General features: G+C 39.2%; 1 protein-coding gene across 1 annotated transcript in view; it reads left to right on the top strand.

The window, feature by feature from the left end:
- Nucleotides 1-22,657, top strand: part of LOC100294643 (mutS homolog 5) — an 81,956-nt gene that overhangs the window by 4,837 nt on the left and 54,462 nt on the right. The window contains exon 5 of the mRNA XM_031923982.1: nucleotides 4,087-4,320. Coding sequence (XP_031779842.1) covers nucleotides 4,087-4,320 — 234 coding nt within the window. The remainder of the gene's footprint in view (nucleotides 1-4,086; nucleotides 4,321-22,657) is intronic.

Raw genomic sequence — 22,657 nt, 5'->3', positions numbered from 1 at the left:
CGTCTTGTCCCTAACACGAGGTAAAATAAATAATTACTCTTGGAAAGTATGGGGTAGCTGGGTTTAAGCGCTTTGGTTTCAGGTTTTATCTTTGCTCCGCTCGCCTTCATTGGATGTGCCAAGGTGTTCTTCAAATAAATTATCACCTTTGGGGAGCATGGGGTAGCTGGGTTTAAGCGCTTTGGTTATTGGTTTGATACTTGCTTTGTTCGCCTTTCTCCGATGTGCCGAGGTGTTGTTTATAAGTATTATTAGCTTTGGAGAGCATGGGGTAGCGGGGTTTAAGCACTTTGGTTGTAGATTATATTCTCGCTTCGCTCGCCTTCTTCCGACGTGCCGAGGAATTTTTATAAATAAATTATTGAGCTCGGAGAGCACGGGGTAGTTCGGTTACCGACCCGACCGACAGCGACCCCAAGAAACTTCTTATAATACATAGTTTTTTCTTAAAACTCCAATTATGCAGATATTTGCATTAACAAAATTGTTTAAACAAATTAATTTGCAAATCTGAGGTCAGATTCGTAATCAGCGACAGCAAAAACCCCTTATAGTACATAGGTTCCTCTTAAAACTCTAATTATGCAGTAATTTGCATAAACAAAGTTGTTTAATCAAATCATTTTGCAAATCTGATAGCAGGTTTGTAATCAGCGACCCCAAAAACCCCTAAGAATACATAGGTTTCTCTCAAAACTTAAATTAAGCAGTAATTTGCATAAACAAAGTTGTTTAAACAAATTATTTTGTAAATCTGATATCAGATTTTCAATCAGCGACCCCATAAACCTCTGATAGTTCATAGGTTGATGCGTAATTAAAGTATTTTACAATTCCAGTACATAGTGTAAAAGGGGCTTTATCGTTTTATTACATTCATATTGTTGTTTAAACGTTTTGATTATTCTAATTATGTCTACATAATTCATACTTAATATATAGTTTATTATTTAACTGTCTTCAACCACCTGTAATGCCGAAATTGAAATTTTTTACGATTTCAATAATGCGATTCGGGTAAAAGTACGTAAAATGTTTAATGAATGTTTATAACTGTTATTGAAATTAAAAAATTATTTTTTTACAATAACTTTTATTCTTTTAGTACCTAATTAGTTGCCTGATATTCAAAATTAAATATACAGCAATTTTTTTTTCGATTTTCAAACTATTCTTTGCCATGTTTATTATACCTGTATTGTACGTATACTATACGTATAGTATACTTACGGAAGGTGGATTAACAACCCTGTCTAGACCCTGCCGATATCTTAAGTAAACGCAGCTGCTTATTGTAGGATTACGCTCAGTCCGTCACGCCGAATACTGTCTTCTAATGAATAACGCGCAGACAAAACTTTATTAACGCTTTTGTCGTGCATCCGCTGATGCCTCTCGTCGATGCGCGCAGCCCAAGAGATTTACGGTAGGGCTATCTGTCCTACGCTTTCTCTCTTCAGGCCCGCATATCCGAATATGCTCTGGACGAGCGCCACGTACGGAAATTAAAATTTAAAAAATTTTAAAATATTTTAAAAATCGCACAACGTGACATGTACAAAGTGTCCTCCTAAATTTTAGCCCAAAAGAACCACACGTTTACTTGGAATCTTACGGAGAGTGAACAAATTCACAAAATATTGCACCGAGTGCCACAATGGGGTAGTTCTATTTTAGCATGGTAAATTTAAGGGTTTTATTACCAAGTATCGCTAAAAAAATTTCAAATTATTGACTTTAATTTTGTAACTCTCCCTCGTAAATCTTTTTTTCAGAGTTTGGAAATGTTGTGTCCCCTTAAGTAGCGCACCTAATGAAAAAATTAAAAAAGTATTGGAAAGCTTAAGGATAGTAGATTAGGGAAAAAATTAGTTGCGTTTTACCAGCACGCTATTTACACCCTCAAAATTCACCCCTAAAATAATACATTTGTATAAATATTTACATTTTCTGCTCTCTTGTTTAAAAAATAAAATTGTTTTTATTTGATACAAAACATTTCTTTTATAGTTTTGGAGGTGACAAATAAGAATTTATTATTTAAATTGGGCTAAAAAATTATACAACCCCTAAATTTAGGAATATAAAGATATAAAGATATATGAAATAATAATAACTTGAACACAGTTTATATGAAACTTCACTTTATTTATCGTCAAGCTTACCTTTCAACAGAATAATACAACGTAGTATAATCGAGATATCGAGCTTAAATAAAAATGATATCACACACAGAAAAGGTGCGAACGCGTGTCGCGAAAAGTGAGCGTTGCCGCAACCGCGACGTCGGCTCTTGTCGTAGAGAGACGTGAAGAAGGGAGAGAGCATTCCCATCATGTCGTACTCGCATAGCCTCTCTGGCGGGTCAAAGTCTGCTCGCTTATACTTAACAGTTATATATAATTTTTTTTGATAAATCTCAATTATTCATTTGAAAACACGGATCCACAAAAATTGGAAAGTCCAAAAGAAAAGAGCATGGTAGATTCTTGTTTTTAGGGTAGCTGAATCCAAATCCGGTGTCCATTTTGCCCGATTAGCTTTATAGACATAATGCGAATAATTTTTTCTTAATCTACTATCCTTTAGCTTTCCAATACTGTTTTTTTTTTTCTAAAAAGTGCTATTTAATTTTGTTCCTGACCATGTTAAAATGTGGGAAACATTGTGGGAGACACCACTTCTCCTTGCTCACACCCTTTACTGACTAAACCAAAAACCGTAGTGGTTCCTAGTTTTGAGACCATAGTCCTGTAGCTTAGGATGCCCTTGAGCCACTAAATCAGCGGTCTAGGTACGTCCTGCTTGATTGCCTATTCAGTCACCGTTCTAATTGAGGTGCGATTGAACGCTCTCTCAATGTTCGAGAATTCTCCCACCATAAGGTCACCTATTTCCAGCTGCTCCAGAGGGCACTATGAAACGATAAAAACGTATGTAAAATCCAGTATGCCAGTTTGTAAACGGTAGCGTAACCTGCTAGAACAATAAATTCATTAGTGTGCAAACGTGCTTATCGCTCCTAGTTAATTAAAAACTTAAGGCGTTGAAACAAATACAAACTGTCGGCTCATTAAATGCATAATCCTGACTTCGAGTTGCACGCGTCCTTACCGAAATAATGATCTGCGTTTTCGGTACCTTGGCAGCAATCATTACGGGTCAGGTCACTTACTTTCAGAACTGAGTGCTCAAAAAGCTAGCAGAGACATTTGGAATCTCAAAGTTCTGTACAACGGCATACCATCCTCAATCTAATGGCTCAATCAAGCGCATGCACCATTCTCTCACAAAATACTCGTATAAGTATGTGAAGCATAACAAAAGGTGTGACGACTAAAAGCCCATTTGCAAGCACTCCTACAATTGCGCAGAGCACAAGAGCACGCAGTCTCACCCCACAAGTTGCTATTCGGGACTGAGCCGAGAACGCTGCCAAGTTTCGCAGAGAGCGGCGACAATGTAGTGTACAACGAGTACATCGACACAGCGTTGTATCTCGTATGACCAAATTACCGCTTTATGCATCAATACAACAAAAAATTATATCTTGTGTAGTTTTAAAAAGGAGAGAACGTGACAAGGGAAATTTGCAAGAGAATACCTTGCCCTCTTCAAGATCATCGCGATAAACCGTGAAAAGCACAGTGTTACGATTTAAAACGACGAAATGACCAAAATGGTTTATACAAATAAAATAAAAAGACTGAGCGAACTGGCTATAATACTCGCGCTCTTTTCACACACATACCAATACGCAAAATTAAAACACTCACCGTCACAGAGCCGAAAGGGGGATCTTGAAAAAAACAATTTCGATGCGCACAATGCATCTAAGTGCACCCTGTGCACCTAGCATCCCAGGGGCACCATGCACATCGCATCGGCGGCAAACCAAGCAGATCACCGGCGACTACCGCCTGAAGCAGAGTTCTTTTTTCTCGGCAATAAACGATAGCTTTATCCATTATGTGCGTTTTACTGTGCTCTCAGAGCACAGACTTCCCATTACTTCTTGCTCATCTGTGGCATTATACATCATTACAGATTAAGTAATTCTAAAATTCTTAAATTATTTTTTTATAGCAACTAGCATCTATTTTCATTTGCCAGAAACATTATCAACTTTATCAAAAACCGATATATTATCTTTGCCACCTGAGATTGAAAATTATAATTTAGTTTATGTACCTGAAGTTGGTTATGTAATTGCCGTTACCAAATGGAGATCTCCTGCACTAGGAAACAAAAATATTTTAAACTTAGAGTATAAATTTACTACCAGAAACATTCATTATTACAAAAACTACTTGACCAAAGGTAAGTCATTTCTTTGGAACTTTGATAGGTTTGCGGCAACAATAATAAATAGTTCTTTGTAATTTTACTTAATCACGTGGATGTGTGTGTGTTTTTATTTGTATGTGGCGTAGGCAAAGCAAGCTCTGCTAAGGTGGCTTTCCGACACTAAATCCCCACAGGCACTATCGTTAAACAATACTTCTGTGGGGCCAAATAACTCGCCTAGTGTGCTTGTCCTTTAAAGCCTGACATTTCCATACGTCCCCCATCCACTAAAGTGTCCTACTTTGTGCAGTGCGTCCTACTTTGTGTCCTGATTTGTCTTCTATTTAGTGCAGGATCGATCAGCCATCCTATGAACGGACTCAACCCCGACACCTACGTTCATCTGCACTGGGAGCGAGTCTGTTCTCAACTCAGTTACCTACATTCCTCAACATCGGTCTGAGAAACACTTAGAGGTACTCAACTCTAGCTCCTACGTTCCTTTGCATCGGGCAGGGGAGTAAGAGCTCAACTCTGAGCGACGAGCTCAACGCTGAACCCGAGAGAAGAGCGGGTGAGCCAGAATCCGATGAGCCAGTATGTCTATAGCCTATCTACTCTTGGCGATCAACAGCGGCGTAACGCAATACGCTTGGTAATTGCTGGATCGCTTAGCAATCTACAGCAGCTCAATGCAATACACTTAACAATTTCTGGATCGCTTAGCGATCTACAAAGGCTCGACGAATTTTCAGTGTACGGTACTGGATTGCTTCGCAATCTACAGCGGCTCAAAATCTCTCTTAAAATGGCGGGACCCTCCTGGATCGACCGCATCTCAACCGTTACGACCCGAGTATTTGATCGGTGCAAACACTTATGTCCGTGACGCGACTCTTACCCCAACCACCACATAAATTTGACAATAATTATTGGCAACCGTGCCGAGTATATGACGACTTACTTTATATCCTTTTTCGAAACCTCAAATCTCCTTCTACTCGCTCGAAAGATTGAGACTATTCTAGTCGAGGAGGAAGTCTTTCTCGTCCTCGAGGTCCTGCGCGTACCCGGAAGCCCGGATTCACGCCCTCTATATCAATCGCTGGTGGCGCGACAAATATAAATATAAATTAGTTATTAATTTAAATTCAGCTAATTTTATTGCGTGAGTAACGTTTCTTATAATTGAAATTTCAGCAATTGTTTCAAAATAAATTTTTTTTTCTAATCTTTGGATATTGGAATAAATGATAAAGTTAATGTACAATACATTCTAATCAAATGTTCTCGTATTTTACTAATATTAAATTGAACATTGCATAGTCAAATATTAAATACAATAGCGAGTGCAAATGCTATAGCAAAAACATCACAATCACAAATCACAATAATCAGTCTAATACTGTAATTGTTCAAAAGATATGCGTAAATTATCTTTATTTAGAAACGGCCTATCAATAAAAATTTCATGATTATCATCAAGACATTTTTTGTTAATATTATCAAAAATTCGTATTACATTGTCTTTGTACCACAAACAAATCCAGTGTCTGTTTGTACTTGAACAAGAAGAAAGTATTTAAATAGGTATATTTTTTTGTCTATCAATAGGTAGAATATTAGACAATTATCTCTGAAAATTAACTGCAGATTGCATATCAAAAATCGAGTAAAATTTTAAAATGTTGAATTCAAGTATATGGTTATCATTTAATTGACTTTTAGAATTAGAATAATTTCCAATTCCAAGTGTTTCTGCACTAACCAATTGGTCTAAGTAATTTACTGCATCTTTTTTTTTATCTCTTTTTTAAACAAATGTCATGTCGACAGTCACGAATTGTCGTAGAAAAGTATAAAATTTAAATACATAACAAAATCGCGTCAATGTTCTCGCCAGTGATAAATAACTATATGCTGTAACGGGCGGGTATAATGCCCGTAAGAGCTAGTCGGTGCAAGTACAGGGTCGTGCGTCGTTGGCTCAGTGGTTAAAGCACGCGCCTTGAGATCTCGGGGACGTGGGGTCAAATCCTCCTCCTCGCTTTACTTTGGTGCAAATTAGTTCCCGGAAACCCCATTCCATGGCACCCAACTCAAAAACCCACGGTGGTCGGAGAGTGGATAAAGCCCCCGGAAAGATTCATTGAAGTCGTGACGATGGCCAGGGAATCTCTGGGAGGGTCGTACCCGGAACCAGCTTTACGCGGTTCGATGAGTGGGCGTCTCCTAGATGAAGAATGTGAAGTTGGAGGGTTAAATCCTCCTCGTCGCTTTACTTTTGTGCGAATTACTTCCCGGAAACCCCGTTACAATGCAAAGATAATTTTTATGATAATATAAAAATTACACGTTGCTCACTAGAGAATTTTTTACTTCCACCCTTATTAAGAATTGGCATTAGAAAAAAGGATTAGTTTTTTAAAATTTTACCTTTCATTATAAATCAATGCGTAATTTTCGTGTTTTACATCTTTATTATTTAAAATTTCCACTTCCACCCTTATTAAAACGCTACATCAGCTACTCACTGTAGCTTAAGAGGTAGAGATTGCAGAGTTAGACAGGAAATGAAAGCCACTACCCAGTGCGGAGCAAAGCATGCTTCCGGAAGCGGCCTATCGACAAAAAGCGAAAGCCGCAAAATCAAAGGCAAATCTCGCAGCAATATCGGAACTGTCTCCGAGTGTTGTCTTAGAGAAATCCTTTTAAAATCTGCTCGACAAGAACTTCAAAGAATGGAGTACCACCAATTTAAAGGGCCTCGCATCTCCAAAGAGAAATGAAAACAGCGAGAACACAGGTAACTCGCCTAACAAATCAAATGGAGAAAAGCCCTGAAATACGCAATCTTTGCGGGAAAGAGGACAAGGCGGAGGTCGAGGTAGAGGAATTAATGGAGGACAAGGCAAAGGCCGGAACAATAACCGCGCTCGAAATATAACACCCAAGTCTGACAAAAATAAAGATCAGGCACCACGTCCCGACAAAAATATGATGTGCTGGGCCTGCAGTTGGTCAGGTTATACTAAACTTTACTAAAGCCACGTGCTCTGAATGCCTTAAGAACGAGCAAGGAAAGAACGAGAAAGGGAGCGCGTGGATAGGGTCCATACCGCTCCTCCTCCAAACACCTGGACCTTTGAAACCGAAAGTGTCGCGAGAGTAGCGCAAGCACCGCACGACACGAAACCCGACTCAATGATGGCCCCGACCGGTCCAAAGGGCGTGCAGTCGCAGGGCGGTGGATATTGCGACTAGCGTTTTCACGGAGAAGAATCCTCAGTGGTGACTCAACGTACATGTTGGCCAATTTATATTCCGAGCGCTCTACGGAAACATATTAGGCCTGATCGGTTAACAGATTGCAGCTGCGCAAAATATCCGTATACATTCTTACGTTGGTAAAGGTGTCAAAGCCATCGATGGACATTAAATGCCCATCATACGCAGCACTAAACTTCCCATCATACTAGGGGGAGTCACACATAGCGATTCTATATGCGCGTTTTTAGCGAACCTCGACGTACTGACGAATTCGCTGAAGATTAAAGGCAGTGACCTAGTGATACCTGTTGTACTCTCTTCATTTCGAGCTGACAAGCTCATGTTACTGGCCTCTGTTGGGATTAAGGATATCTCTGATACTCAACGCACGGAAATCGAAGAGCTCCTGCAACAACTTGCGCCTCCAACTTCTTGTAAAGAACTCGGATGTACTGGCTGGATCTACCACGATATTGATGTTAATTCCGTCCGACCGATAAAACAAAAATACTATCTGATCTCTCAGAAGTTGGAACAGGAAATGCACGAGCAAGTGCACAAGATGTTACGGATAGGTAGCATTAGAAGATTGACAAGCGAGTGGTCATCACCTGTGGTAATGGTTCGAAAGCCGGATGGCTCATATCGCTTTTGTATTGATTATCGCAAAGTGAATGCTGTATCTCGCGTATGCGCCTATCTACTTCCTTTTATGGACGTGATGTTGCGCAAACTGCAACATGCTAAGTACTAATGCTAAGTGCTAATTAGTTCATTAGACTGCTTGAGAGCCTATTGGCAGATCCCTTTTACAGAAAGATCGATTCCTATTACCGCATTTACTGTACCGAGAATAGGTTTGTTTGAATTTGTTCGTATGCCATACGGTTCATTCAGAGGGCGTTTGACTTTTCAGAGGTTGGCAGACAAGATCATTACTCCAGAAATGGAGCCGTAAGCCTTCGCATACTTAGACGATCTGATCATTGCCACCGAGACCTATGAAGAGCACGTTTAGTGGCTCACGAACATTTTACTTTGAGTTAAAGAAGCAGGCCTCACGATGAACCACAAGAAATACAAAATTTGCTTGCCAGAAATACGCTATTTCGGCGTGCTAGTGAATCGTGTAGGTACACGGCCAGACCCAGAGAAGACTCGTTCATACTCGAGTATCCAGCGCTGAAGAACCTCAAGCAACTAAGAAGATTCCTTGGTATAGGGCGTCGTAGTACCGAAAATTTCTTGGTGATTTTGCAACTATCGCCGAACCACTTACAGCGCTTACGCGACAAAACGTCAAGTATGAATGGTCAAATGCCGAGACGACTGCGTTTGAATCTGTAAAGGGCTTACTCGTCACCGCACCAGTGCTTACTAAGCCCGACTTTAACGCTCCTTTTACTATTAAATGCGATGCCAGTGAGACAAGTCTCGGAAGTGTGTTACTACAAAATGTAGATGGCGAAGATCGCGTGCTATGTTTCGCAAGCCGCGTACTCACAGACTCTGAGCAAAGGCTATCGGTTACCGAACGAGAATACTTGGCGGTGTAATGGTCAATTGAAAAATTTAGTCCCTAGAAAGTGACTCGCCTGCGCCGGCCCCAAAGCGTTATGAGAAACCGAAAAGGTTGCCGAGACGGCCGATTTAACCACGGAACACACCGTCCACGGAGGCGCCTACTAACATCCAGAAAGATCGAAAGAAAAGAGGCCGTCCACCAAAGCTGAAAAAGCCAGCATCTCTGCCCGCTGCAGTCTTTCCTTGACGCCTGAGGTCGTGGAACAATGCGCAAAAACTATAGACCCTCTAGAAATTTTTTTTCTTTCCTTTTTCATACTCTTTGACTTTTCGACTGCATTCGCTTTCCTTATCTACTGCTTTCCTTCTGCTTCTTTAAATTATGTTTCCTTTAAGCTTTTCTAATAATTTTCACTCTCCCGCAGATAATGTCTGAGAAGAAAATTGAAGTAACTCTCTTGGAGGAGCTACAACAGTACCTCCACGGGGCTATGAAGTTAGTTCTATTGGCGGCACTGACGTTTCAATTCATTTTTTCTCATTTTCATTGGTCCTTATGCGAGAGCGCTTAGAACCTACGTATTACAGTTTGTTTTTGTAAGCTTAAGAGAGACGTGTGATCGCTATAAAAGTTTATAATAAATTGAAATGATATTTTTCGTCTAGGGGAGGGGGATATAACGAGTATTCTTACTATGTCTCTCACTCTCTTTACAATATTATAAAATATTATAATAAATAATACAATTTATGTACCTTTTTTGACAGCGCCAACGTAAGATAAGTGAGAGAGACAGAGAGAGAGAGAGAGAGAGAGAGAGAGAGAGAGAGAGAGAGAGAGAGAGAGAGAGAGAGAGAGAGTACAGCGCCATTAGCAGACGACACCCGAATTTGTTGATTTAGAGGAGAGAGAGCACCGCTCTTTTACCGTACAGTTTGAATTGTAACGTCGTACCGAACGGCGAGCCCTTCGAATATACCCTACGCATGCTTTTTCATGTATGACCTAGTCTCGCACTGATACCGCTCTCGCGTGTCAATTCTTCTTCGTGTTGCGATCTCCTGTCTTCGCGAGCTGTGCCCAGATTGGTCCATCATCGAGAGGCTACCGAACTCCTCGTATTAGCGTCACCACGTCGATTGCGTCGACGACGATCTCCACGAGCGATAGCGCTGTCTCCAAGGGACTTCGACCACGTCCTGTAAGTACCTGTTCGACACCTACATCTTTTTTTTGTCTGCGCGTGATTGCTGTCTCTCTCACGCGTTATTCCACCAGTGTATGTTCTGACTTTATTTCATTAAATCTATCCATTTCTACTTTACCCGCTGCTTACTTATTTGCGCACCCGTTACTCTTGGTGTCTCCCAACCCTACAGACTCGCTTCGTTACATATTCCCGTCTTTTTTAGCTGCGAATTACTGCATGCCGCCTCCGCGTGCCCGTCGACTGATCCGACGTATCAGAGGCATATGCTGTGTTACCGGGCCGGATCTCGCTGAGATCCGCATCTTTTCTCAACATTCATTTTCCTCGATTACTTTACTTAACGCGTGTGCCCATTGCACTTAGTCGCTAGCGACATTTTGAATGTTCGTTTAATGTGCTTTTTTATATTTACGAATAGATGCATGTATGTGATTTCTTTTTGAGAAACAAATTAAAAAAAAAATAATTCTTAGCGTGAATTTGAGGTCATGATAAATATTATTATATTGCCGGGGAACTATAGGTAAAATGAAAGGTGAATGAAGAAAGGTGTTACACTGTAAATAAGGGGGATAAACTGAACTTGGCTTTATTAACTTCTTAAACGTGAAAGTGAACAAAAGAACGTGAGAGCGTAAGCTTAATCGTGAGCGTGGTCTTGACTGAGCGAGCGTCGGATCAAGAGTGAGGCGGCGGCGCGAGACGCTGCCGAGCTCGTCGCTGTTGTTGAGAGAAGGGTCGAGGGGAGGCGCTGGCATCGGGAGACAGCGTATATTCTAACACTCCCTCCCGGTGTCTTCCGGTGTCCTTGGATCGTTCTCTCCTGACCCTCTCGTTCGATCTTCCTACGCCTTCCATTGCGCCTCTGCTGTGGAATGATTAAGCTATTCTGCAACATAGAGAAATATATGTTAATTACCTAATAAAAGATTAGATAATTTGTTGTGGCTTTCAGAGGGCAAAGGCTTCGTAAATATATCCGCTCTTTGCTCCTTTGATTCAATCCACTTAATATTAACCAAACCCTTTTCAACACATTGCTTGGCTTAATCCTCGTGTACCTCTGTCATATGCCTCAACTTATTACTCCCATCCATCTTTGTGCAGGCGACTGCAGCCTAGTTATCGCACCATAAGATGATTGGGAAGCTAATTACATTTGGAATTAATTTTATCGATAGACACATCCTTATCGATTCCCTACAGGCTTCACTAAGGGCCACATATTCGGCCTGGCACGTTGACAGAGCTACATAGGATTGCTTGTAGGTTTTCCATGCGATCGTATCTCCATGTAACATTACAGCGTAACTACTCGTTGTCAACGAGTTCTTGCAATCAGCGAAGCTTGCGTCTGAGTAAGCTTCCATACCGTCTGTTAAACTTTTATACGTCATCTGCCATTCTTCCGAGTGAGCAATATACTTGAACACTCGCGTTAACATCTTCCATTCGTTTTCAGTTGGATTGAGCTGGTTTCTACTCAAGACATTTACAGCATAAGCCAAATCTGGTCTCGTTCCTGATACCAGATACAGCAAAGAACCTACTACTTCTCTGTACAATCGTTGATTTTCTCTTTGCTTTCGTTGTCTGTTCAAAACTTGATTCGTGACCATTGGAGTTGGTTGAGCTTTATCTTGAGCATACCCAAACTTCACTTGCATCTTCGTTATGAACTTGTGCTGATCCAGTCTGATGATTCTCTTCTTCCTATCTCTGGTGATCGTTATCCCTAGAAATTCTCTAGGCTCACCTAAGAACTTCATATCTAATTTTCTGTTCAACTCTAGCGGAATCTCTTTCATGCGTGGTACATGGTTCCTGAGAACAGTATGTCGTCTAAATACAGCAACAAGATGATGCATACTTTACATTTCGTGTAAACAAACAGACAAGGATCTCTGTTGCATGTAGTAAATCCCAGTCTCTTTGCAAACTCTGTAAAGTGCAAATTCTAGTTTTTTTGGACTTGTTTTCAAGCCATACAAAGACTTGCATAACTTCCAAACCTTGTTCTGTCTTTGATTTTTGTACTCTTCCAAACCATCAGTTATCTCCATAAAGATATCTCGTTTGATAGGGCTGTGTAAGAATGCTGCCTTTACATCTAGTTGCCACATCGTGAAATCATACTTATTCGTGATAGATGTCATTGTCTTTCCTTCTAAACACCCACCTGGAATCAAGGACGTTGATCTTTTTACCGTCGTTTGCTGATCTGCTGACTACTTCGAAAACCTTATTCTTTTCCAAGGCTTCTCGTTCTTTGCTTACTGCTTCTTGCCACCTATCAGCATCTGGAGCTGACATGGCTTCTCTGAACGACTTTGGATCTCCGTTTATTGCTGTTAGTAGTGCAAATCTACTTTCTGCACTCAAACCTTCAGCTTCGTCCAAATTGTTCTCTTCAGCTTCTGCTTGAGCTTCTTGTTGTTCTTTGGCTAGCTTTCTTGTAACAGCTCTATCTCTGACATACTTGACCTCTTCTGCTACCGGTTTTTGACTTTCTTTCTTGGGTCTACCCCTCTTATTTGGTGCAGGCACTTCTTTCTCAACATCAATATCCTCTTTGTCAAAAGTCAGCAGCCAAGTATCTTGATTTACTGTCTCGTTTGTAACAGTCTAATTCTTTATATCATCCGACTTGAATACGTCTCCGAATACTTTGCTTTCTATGAACTGCACGTTTCGACTTTCGTAGATCTTACCATCTTCTGGGCATAGGAGCAAATATCATGTGTCAGTGTACCCTACAAGTACTGATTTATTTGACATTTTGTCAAATTTGGTATCCTGCTTCCTCAGCCTCAGTTCAGGATTCAGTTTGACTAAGGGTGACTCGAATCCCAGTTTACTGTGCGGCGTCAAGTTGTAGATCAACACTGCGGCTTTTAGTGCAAGGTCCCAAGCGTTAGCTGGCAATCTGGAGTCAAACATCAAGGCCCTCGCAATCTTCTGTATAGTCTGATTATATCTCTCAGCTATACCATTCAGTTGAGGAGTGTATGGACAGACTGTTCTCAGCTCTGCTCCATACTTATCTAGTACTTCTTTAGTTTTACTGCTGGTGAATTCTGTTCCCTGGTCGCAGTCCAGATAACAGAATTTCTCATCCACACCACAGGTATTCCTACATCTAACCACGAAGTCGTCGATCCAGTTAGCGGCTTCTGACTTATGCACCACTGGGTAAGCCATGGCGAATCTTGAATAGTTGTCTATTACTACTACGATGAATCTGTTCACTTTCGGCTGCGTTATCGGAGATATTGGGCCCATGGCATCTGCGCTGACTTGTTGTAAAGGCTTCGTTGTCATATCTCTATCGTTCTGAAACTTTGGCCGATTCATTTTAGCCAGCTTACAAACTTCGCAGTCCTCAAGACATTTGCCATGATCTGTATCTTTAAAATCTTTGATGTCTGGATACAATTTCTTCAAGCCCTTAATCTTCTGCAATGACGTATGCCCTAATCTGATATGCCATAGATTCATCGTGTCTTTAATCTGTGATACGTCTTCAACTTTGCAAACATCTGGTTCTACGCTCTTATGTTTTATAACCCTGTTTTCAATGGACTCATTCTTGCCAGACTCATTCTTTTCAAACCTCACGTGTTTCTTATTTCTTAACGAAATTAATGCTTCATTGTGCACATCTTGACTTTTATCTACTTTAACCTTTAAATCGATAAACCAAAATGGATCATCAAAGTATCCTTCAAGGATCTTTTCATTAGACTTGGGATCATACACGACTATCAATTCATTGTCAAGATGTACACTTAAGCCCTGACTTAATGTCAGTCTTGCTATTCTTATTTGCGCATCCAATCACATAACTCGATTTCTCACCTAGCTGTGTCAGGATCAACTTGGTATTAGTTAAGTGTTCTGTTGCACCCGAATCGACAATGAATTTTTCTACTAAACTACCATTTTCTCTCGCTGGAGTTGGAGATCGCCTGAAGCGGGATGACGGAGATTTCGAAGCCGTTCGCCTAGGAGACCGTCCATCTCTCTTGGCTTGCTTCCTGCGAGGCGACTGGCTTCTTCCCCTGTCCGTGAAGCGTTTTCTTGAAGCGTCTCGTTTCTTATTTGGCTCCGGACAATTTGTGGCGATGTGTCCAAACTCGTTACAGTTAAAACATTTAACTGTCTTGTGTGTGCAGTCGTTTTTCATGTGTCCTTTCTCTCCGCAGCGATCACAGCGTTTCAGAGAGTAATCTCTGTCTCTGCTTCTGGATCTAGCCTCCCTGAGGCTATTCTTAGCTTCGCCGAGTAGGGCTACTTCGTCCTTAGTTCTTGATGAATCAACCTGAAATACAAAATCTTTTAGTTGGCTATGCGTGTAACCTTTACCTGTACCATATACAGATATGTTTTCAACGGCTACTACTTCCAGAAAGGCACTTAAAACAGTGTTATACAATAAGCTTTTCTTTTCAGTATCCAACATCTTGGATATACCGTTTGTACTTTCGTATTCTCATACAAGCGGTCTCATGCGGTCTCAAACCGTAGACAAATCTCAAATACCGATTCTTTTGTCTTGTTAAACTTCACATTGAACAGACGTTTCTGAGCAGTGTGAGTGTTTAACCTGAACTCATTTCGTTTGATCTCCTTAAGTTTTTTAAGAAGTTATCCCGGGTTCTTCTCGTTCATCGTGTACATATGGTATTTTTCGTCAATCTTATTGAGAATAATCTCCCGAACGATGTTTTTATCATGTGCCAATTCTTCCTTGTCTATCAAGTGGTGTTGGCTTGGATCAAGTACATAATACAACTTACGAGAATTCAACTCTGAGAATAGAAAATCCTCAAAAGTGGCGTATTCAGAGTTTAACTTCAGTTTATACGTCCTCTTAATATTAGCTTGCTTCATCTTAGAGTCGTTAATGCTTGTGTTACCAAGCATACTAATCAACTTCGTTGTTTTATCTATTTTGCTGAAAGAAGCGTTATTAGGGTTGAATATAAACCTATCTTTACTTACATTTGGATTATCCAAGAAGGTGAACCCTAGTCTCTCAGCTGTCTCTTTGCGCCAATCTTTATACGGAGATATCGTCATTTTAGTCTTTGAACCTGACAGGTTCAACTGAGCCTCTTCTTCATTCCTTGTCGAAATTCCTTGTCATTCCAGTCTTATTGTCGAAGAAGCTTGTACTCGGACGTGTGCTCCTCCAGTCTTTAGTGAGAGAGGCGGAGAGCCGTCCCCTTGCTTGCTACTCAAGCCTGGTTGATTTTTCAACAGGTTGAATGGCCGATCCAACTTCTTATCTAGTATAATCCTGGGCTTCATTAAAGCTGCTGTCGACGCCATTTCTTGAGGCTTCGCCTCCTTGGGGTTCTCGTAGCGTTTAAACCATCGTTCTTCTCTTAGTTTGTCATCATTATCTTGATACTGACTCAACTCACGTCTGTCGAGCGAGCTATTTAGCCTCGACAACTCATGGGTGAGCGAGCGACTCATGTGGGACAATGCCTCTGTCGTTTTCGCACCAACTTTTACTACTGCCTCCATTCCTCTCAGCAATCCTGCTGACAGGTCGAGCTGCATTTTTCTGTTTTCTTCCGTGAGTCGTAGCAATGTCCTCATACTCATCTCGTCGTGTTCCTGCACAGCAGGCGTATTCTTAGACTTCGTGGCACCTGGCCTCTCTTGATCGCTGCTATGGATTGTGGGTCCTCTCAATCCTGCCACGGATAGCGGTGCTGAGCTGAGGACCTTCAATAAATATCCTGCCTCCTCAAGCGTCAGCACATTCTTATCTGTAAACAAATATAGAGTTAATATCGTGTTAGTCTGTTAATTGAGAGGTTGCCCGTGCGAGGCTCCCAGCACTTTGTGCACAAGCACTGGGCATACTCACAGTCAGCCGAGACACCTCCGATATACAGAGGCTCCCCAGCCGGCCTAGTCTCTTTCTGTGGAATATGTACTGAAGTACGGCACCCACAGTCCGAGACCCACCGAGCACGAGGACAGGCATGGTGAATCTGTGCATCGAGGGCCAAGTTTTTGTTCGTGTAGCGCTGACTAAGCGCCTGTACGTGCGCACGTATCTAGTCAATCGTGGGTTCGTGTTAACCTCGCACAGATTCACACAGACTGCGTAACATCATCAATCGTTTGTCAGTATCAATCTGACCAGACTTCAAGTACATGCATCTCATTATCGTAATTATTCGTATATATATATATATATATATCGTATATATATATATATATATATATATATATATATATATACAGGGTGACCCAATTTAAACGGGCACCGCTCATAACTCGTCATGGACAGCCACAATCGAAAAAATGGTAGAGACCAAAGTTGTAGGATATCGAAGGGGCAACCCGATGGTGACCTTGGATTTGACCTTGAACGCGTTTTTCAAGGTCATTTGAAGGTCAACTTTAGATTTTTAAATAGGAACCCCATTCTTTTATTGCGGGAATGGAAAGAGCGGTAAATTTTACGTTCAGAATGGTATGTTCGGTTGCGGCACTGAAGGTCATCTCAATGTCCTGCAGCCAGAATGAAACCCCGCCTACGTAATTCCTCTAGCAACGCCAAATTAAAAAAAAGTGGTAGAGACCAAAGTTGTTGTATAGGGGGGGGGGGGAGAATTGTGACCTCGAATTTGAGCCAGTCCTACAAGGTCATTTCAAGGTCAAATTATTTTTTTTCAAACTTTACTTTTACTTTGTATCCGAGATGAAATCCCTTCTTAGATGTTCTCTGTCCAGCGGCCAAGACGCAAATGAGCCCTCGCTAGCGTCCAAACATAAGTCTCGCTATTCCCCGAATGATCCCTTCCGACGGTTAACTTGCGAATGACTCCTCTAGGTGGTCGCCACCTACCTACCCGAACTCCTGATGTGCGAAAAATAAAAATGGCTCCCGAAATAAGCCTTTTAAAATAAGTCCCGCGCTCAGTCTTGCCACCGCGACTCCGTCGAACCTTCCCCTACGACGCTTAACTCACGAATGATTTTCAAGCAGGCGCCCCGGCCCCGCGCCGTACCTGCCGCCCGAACTTTCGATTTGCAAAAATAAAAATAGCCTCCGAAAATTGTCGAAAGAGTCTCACACTCGGCCTTCCGCCAAAAATATTAACGAAAATTTTTATTAAAAAGCCAATCATCGATACAGAAAAAGATTAAGTAAAACATCGAAGTATTGTAGAAAAACGTCAAAGTTTGATAAAAACGTAAAAAAAATATTAAATGTTTTATTTTTAAAAAATCATAAATTGATAAACCGTAATGCCAAAATATGAATAGAATTTTACAATAAAAAGCCATCGATACAGAAAAAGAAAAAGTAAAACATCGAAGTATAAAGTAAAAAAGTTTTTATATTTATTTTACACACATTTATTATTTGAATCAGAAATAAATTGCATTATGTTTTTTTAAATAACGTTGTTGTTTTTCCATTTAATTTATTCATAAATTATTATTGTTTTAAGTATACATAGATATACATACATACGTATGTTTGTATACATATGCTATACACACATACATGTAAACACGCATGTTGAAAATACATATGTATAAGCAGAATTATAAAGTTTGTAATACATACCATGTCGTCACACAGATTATACATACAATTACTGGCAACAGTTAATATAATTATTTAGTGATAATTCCACTGTATAAATATTTTAATTCTATTAGAAATATTTTTGCAGCAGAAATTGGTAGGTACTTAAATTTTTTGCACTTTTCTATTAGATAAGTAATAATAAACAACCAACAACACTAAAAAATGTATGTTCATTATTTAAACTTGTACAATATGTAAGCTGTAAAATATTGTATTTAACACGATAATAATTAATTAATAACATACATATTAATATAAAATATTGCATCTAAAGTTATGTTAATGTAAAAAAATTTTTATCTAACGTAACAGAATATTTATTATTGTTAACAAATGAAGATTGTACTTTTTACATCATTTCATTTAATATTAAAAATAATACGAATATACATTTTCTATTAAAATTTTTGTATTAATGTCTTGTATAAAAAAAGTTCTGCAATACGTAATGAAGGTATTTCTTGAAGAATCAATTTACTTAAAATTAAAAAATGTTTGATATAATTTCAAGTCATAGCGATTATTCTAGAAAATATTGTTTAAGAGCTAAATATTCCGATTAATTACCCATATTTTAAATGTATGTATAAGTTTGATTTCACTTCATAAAATTTAATAAGTTAAAATAAATCTTTTACTAAAATACAATTTTAACTATTTTATAAGTTATCTATTAAAATTTACTTTTAACACTTTTGGAATTACAAAATATTTATTTATTATCTATTTCATAAAAGCTTCCTAATCAATAAATTATTTTATAATAAAAAATTAATAATTACTATTTGCAATTAAATAATTGTTTAAGTAGTTTTTTATTTATTATTTTTTGCAGAAAACAGTCTAAGTTCTAGTAATGCAGTAGAATTTTTAAATTTACTTAGATATTTATCGACTTCAAATACTAATTTAATAATTGAAAATATGTGATTTGAGTCATTTTTTTTATTTTTGTAATATTTATAATCTAAGTAAATATGCCGGACTATAGTCGAAGCGAAATTGTTGATATTTTATTGATTTTGGGAGCGTGTCGAAGAAATTATAATGCAGCAGCACAATTATATCGGAGGCGTTTCCCAAACAGAAATCATCATCCATCTCGAAGTACGATCCAGAGAATTGAACAGCGAGAGAGGCGAGGACCTCAAAGATGGTACGCTAAATGATTAAAATCTTTTCTTCTATTTTAAATTTACTACTTCGTTTAAAGTGCAACATTTTACACGCTTTCAGGATCCGGAGTCGAAAAAGTGGGTGCTGTTTGAAAAAAAATAATTTGACCTTGAAATGACCTTGTAGGACTGGCTCAAATTCGAGGTCACAATTCTCCCCCCCCCCCCCCCTATACAACAACTTTGGTCTCTAACACTTTTTTTTAATTTGGCGTTGCTAGAGGAATTACGTAGGCGGGGTTTCATTCTGGCTGCAGGACATTGAGATGACCTTCAGTGCCGCAACCGAACATACCATTCTGAACGTAAAATTTACCGCTCTTTCCATTCCCGCAATAAAAGAATGGGGTTCCTATTTAAAAATCCAAAGTTGACCTTCAAATGACCTTGAAAAACGCGTTCAAGGTCAAATCCAAGGTCACCATCGGGTTGTCCCCTCGATATCCTACAACTTTGGTCTCTACCAATTTTTTTAATTTGGCGTTGCTAGAGGAATTACTGTTGTAATATAGTAAGTATTATAATCTTGATTATTAGTACCAAAATGGTACACGTCGCGCCATCTATTGGTCAACTGCGATTTTGTACATTGAGACGAGCTCACGCGAGAGCTGACGAACCGCGCATGTCTCGCGCTATACTCTAATCGCCTATTACGTATTATATCATATTCCGTGTGTAGAGCAGACTATGCTGTACTCTACAATACACTCTCTCTCTTGCCTGTAAGATTCCGATGTGAGCAGACGTGCCGCCGACTAGGCTCTCAAGCCTTTTACAATATAGAAAAACACTAATTAAACCTCAAGTTGTTGTTTATTGATCCAACCCTTTTCATCAATTACGTAGGCGGGGTTTCATTCTGGCTGCATGACCTTGCGATGACCTTCAGTGCCGCAACCGAACATACCATTCTGAACGTAAAATTTACCGCTCTTTCCATTCCCGCAATAAAAGAATGGGGTTCCTATTTAAAAATCCAAAGTTGACCTTCAAATGACCTTGAAAAACGCGTTCAAGGTCAAATCCAAGGTCACCATCGGGTTGCCCCTTCGATATCCTACAACTTTGGTCTCTACCATTTTTTCGATTGTGGCTGTCCCTGACGAGTTATGAGCGGTGCCCGTTTAAATTGGGTCACCCTGTATATATATCTTCCTATATTATATAGTCATTTTGGCAAGACTACCCCCCACCACCCCCCCCACTACCCCCCACCACCCCCCACCACCCCTCCACCACCCCCCCCACCTTGGCCCCCCCACCAAAACACGTAAAATTCTTTCATTTTTCTGTTATTTTCGAAAATCTCAAAAACCCCCCACCACCCCCCCACCGCCCCCCCATCGCCCCTCCACCACCCCCCCCCACCAAATAACATGACTGCTCTCTGCGTTATCGGGCTTGAACCGTCATACTTTCACAACGCTATTGCGTAGTAAAATAAGGCCGCATTAACAGTCCAATTAAATACAAATTTATAACATATTATGATAGATTTAAATTGGATAATATTAAATAGAATTAAGGTTTAGGTTAAGGTAAGAAGTATCAGTTCCAAGAGAACCAGATATTGAAGATCTCTAATTTTATTTAAGTTATAAGATTAAAGTTAATTATTAATAACGTGTAAATAAGTTAGGGAATAATTGAGTTCAAAGAACTCAAAGAACCATCAGAAAGTATAATCATTATAGATGATTCACTGATTGAATAAACAACAAAATGGACAAGATAAGCGAGATCAAAGACCTCGATGAATTTTCAGGTAATATGAGTAGTCAGACAGAACTATAGAGACAGAATAAAGAGACAGTTTTCCAAATAATTTAATTTTCAGGATCACCTCACGTCTCCCAATGGCGCGCAACTCGAAAAGTCTATCATTTTATAGATGCCTTTTGCGGCACAAAGATTTAAACATTAAGAACATTAAAAAAAATTAAAATTAATTTAAAAAAAAATATATATATAAATTCAAATGATGAATTTCAAGCGTCAGAAAACTTCAAAAACTAGCTAAAACTATTTTAAATGCCATTAATAGTAGAAGTTCAATGTTAAACAATACTTTTACTTCCAGTAACAGGTTTTCTTATACAATAAGATCGATCATTTTCAACCATCCAGAACATAATTATCAGTTCATGAAAATAAAATTTTGAAGATAAAATCACACAGAAACTACAATAGGGGGTTGGCGAGCGAAGCGAGCAGGGGGGCGGAGCCCCACTAGTATATATATATATATATATATAATACCACTCGGTTAATACTTTCCTGCCGTGTTATAACCAGGGCCAGAAGGGCCCTGTTTATTGTAAATTAACGTCGGGCGTGCAGAAGTCTCGGACGTGGAGATGTACAGTTCGGACGGGCGTCGCAGCAACTCGTCGGTAACGCACGGACGAATATCGTTCGCTCTCGAGATGCTCGCAGGACTCACAACAAATCCGCGTATATAGTAGCGCGAGCTACTCGTGTGGATAGCGCAGCGAGACTAACTCTAGTCGCGGTTCTCCCGGCCGTCGGCACATCGTTGTCATATCTCGCCAACGCTGTGCGGCCAGGCGGCAACCGCGCTACCTATGCTCTCACTCTCTCTGTCTCTATCTTGCCTCGTTTCTCGTTCTCGCTCGTGTCGGCGCTCGTTGGCAGCTTGCTGAAACAATAATCTTATTACATTTAGTACATGATTAGCCGTTAGACATTTGACGTGCACTTGGCCGTCACAACATATATATATATATATATATATATATATATATATATATATATATATATATATATATATATATATATATATATGTATATATATATATATATATATATATATATATATATATATACTAGGGGGGTACCCCCCTGCTCGCTCCGCTCGCCAACCCCAAATTTTGGTTTTTATTATATTGTATTGATAAATAATAAATTGAGTATAAAAAATGTAAATATTTATTTATATAAAAGTATTGTAAATAATTAAAAAAGGACAGTTCATCTGTAGATAGTCAATTTAGATAGTAGATTTTTTTGGAATTTAATCTTGAAATCATATTTTAACTCTCGTTTTTATTGTCTGATATATTCTGAAATTAATGTAAATAAATCAATTTGGTATTCAAATAGAAATTCATTTTTTTACTTAATAACCAAAATATGCTTAGGCTTATGTCTTTACAATAGAATTTCAAAAGAGAGGATTACCACACGCTTATATTGTAGTTACGCTACATCCAAAAAACGAGCTCATGACACCTCAATCTATTGACAAATACATTTCTGCTGAAATTCCTGATAATTCAGATAAAGGTTTACAAAAATTAGTAATTAAACATATGTTACATGGACCACATACAGATAAATCTCCTTGCATTATCAAAAATAAGACTATTTGTAAAAAAAAATTTCCAAAACCATTCCGCGATATCACCATTTAAAAAAAAAATGGTTATCCTAAATATCGAAGAAGAAATAACATTTCACAAAACTATACTTATCGAATTAAAAAATTTAGAAAAATTATTCCAGTTGACAACACAATGGTTGTTCCTTATAATAACTTT

The sequence above is a fragment of the Nasonia vitripennis genome, assembly GCF_009193385.2.
Source record: "Nasonia vitripennis strain AsymCx chromosome 2 unlocalized genomic scaffold, Nvit_psr_1.1 chr2_random0003, whole genome shotgun sequence".
In the NCBI taxonomy this organism is placed as follows: Eukaryota; Metazoa; Arthropoda; class Insecta; order Hymenoptera; family Pteromalidae; genus Nasonia; species Nasonia vitripennis.
Note: the sequence above shows the minus strand (reverse complement) of the source record. Positions and strands in the feature narration are given on the sequence as shown.